General features: G+C 47.3%; 1 protein-coding gene across 3 annotated transcripts in view; it reads right to left on the reverse strand.

Annotated features, from left to right (window-relative positions):
• TYW1 (tRNA-yW synthesizing protein 1 homolog) overlaps positions 1-1,603 on the reverse strand; it is a 242,919-nt gene that overhangs the window by 235,950 nt on the left and 5,366 nt on the right. For all 3 annotated transcript variants that reach the window (XM_027862445.1, XM_027862446.1, XM_027862447.1), the window contains exon 3: positions 400-558. In XM_027862445.1, coding sequence (XP_027718246.1) covers positions 400-558 — 159 coding nt within the window. The remainder of the gene's footprint in view (positions 1-399; positions 559-1,603) is intronic.

Consider the following 1,603-nt stretch of genomic DNA (forward strand, 5'->3'; position numbering starts at 1 on the left):
CAGAAATGGCCTGGCCTCCTTTCCTCGCAGAGGTGAGGGGCTATGGGACAGAACAATGCACACACCATCAGATTCCTAGGGGATGGTAAAGAGTTTTGCTGTACTGGCTTTTCCCCCTTGTTCTCTTTCACCTTTTGTTACAAGGGCCAGGGAAGGGAGAGCGATATCTTCAAAAACTAAGGTGTTACAAAAATAAAAGATATCCTTCAGAATTTTACACATTTGAAATGTTAATTAAAAGACCATGTCAAACAGAAAGTATGAAGAGGATTAGGAATAAAGACCTAGAGAGACAAAGAGAAAGAAAACTTTAGGAATAAACGGTTCACTGAAGTCAATCTAACACATAAGAACAAGTCTGGGAATCAGAGGTCAAAACAATGGCGAGGTCCTTTTTACCTTTGCAGTACCGGTCTGAGAAGCATAGAAGATATTCACTCCAGAAACATGGACTTCTTTCTTCTCAGGGGAAGTGGGACCATTGGCCACAGGAGCCACGGGGGCCACAGGAGCTGGGAAGGTCTTCTGGAGGGAGGATTTCCCCAGTGATCTGTCACCCTTAAAGAGAAAAATGTACAGCTTTTGGTCATTACAACCGATTCTTTTCCTACAATTCCCCACTCCTAATGACAAAAAAATGGGCAGAGAAACAGACTCTTCAGAGGTCATGAAATTAAAATCCTAAGATGCAGAAGTACCCTTAGAGGATCCCCATTACTGCCTGCCCTACAAGGCTTGTCCTGCCTTAGCAGAAAGATCCCCAGAGAGGGAAGACCTGCCTCATCCAGGGGCCACCTAGTCTAGCTTGCCAGAGCTCCAGTGGGAAGGAGAGTGCCCCAATGTCCACCCACTTCTCTGAGCTCTGCCCTCTGGGCCAAACCCACAGAATAATCCCTCTTGCAAACCAAAGCCTCTCAGGGACTTGAAGCCAGCTCTCACGTTCTCCCTGAACCATCTGCCGTCACAGTTCTCTCTCTCAGGCTAAATCCAATGGTGCTTTCTTAGTCTTCACCCTCTCTGACCTCAAGGTTGCATCCAGCACTTCTGAGCAACCCCTCCTTCCAGTTGCTCTCTGAGGCACTGCCCTCTCCTGGTCCTCCTCCTACCAGCTGGTCTGCTCCTTCTCAGTCTCCTCTGCAGTATTATTATCCCTATCCTGTCCTCTAACGAACTGTGAGTGTCCCCTAAGGCTCTCTTCTGGGCTGGCACTCTCTCTCTCTGTCTCTCTCTCTCTCTTCTTCTCTCTCTTTCTCTTTTCTCTCTCCTCTCTGTCTCCTCTTTCTCTCTCCTCTCTGTCTCTCTCTCTCTTCTTCTCTCTTTCTCTTCTTCTCTCTCTCCTCTCTCTTTTCTCTGTCTCTCTCTCTCTCTGTCTCTCTCTCTTTCTCTCTCTCCCCTTCTCTCTGTCTCTCCCCTTCTCTCTCTTTCTGTCTCTCTCTCTCCTCTATCTGTCTCTGTCTCTGTCTCTGTCTCTCTCTCTCCCCCCTCTCTTTCTCTGTCTCTCTCTGTCTCTCTTTCCTCTGTCTCTCTCTTACCTTCTCTCTCTTTCTCTTCTTCTTCTCTTCTCTCTCTCTTCTTCTTTTTCTTTGTCTCTCTCTTTTTTCCC

This window comes from Vombatus ursinus, unplaced genomic scaffold (assembly GCF_900497805.2).
Source record: "Vombatus ursinus unplaced genomic scaffold, bare-nosed wombat genome assembly UNPS02014768.1, whole genome shotgun sequence".
NCBI classification, from domain to species: Eukaryota; Metazoa; Chordata; class Mammalia; order Diprotodontia; family Vombatidae; genus Vombatus; species Vombatus ursinus.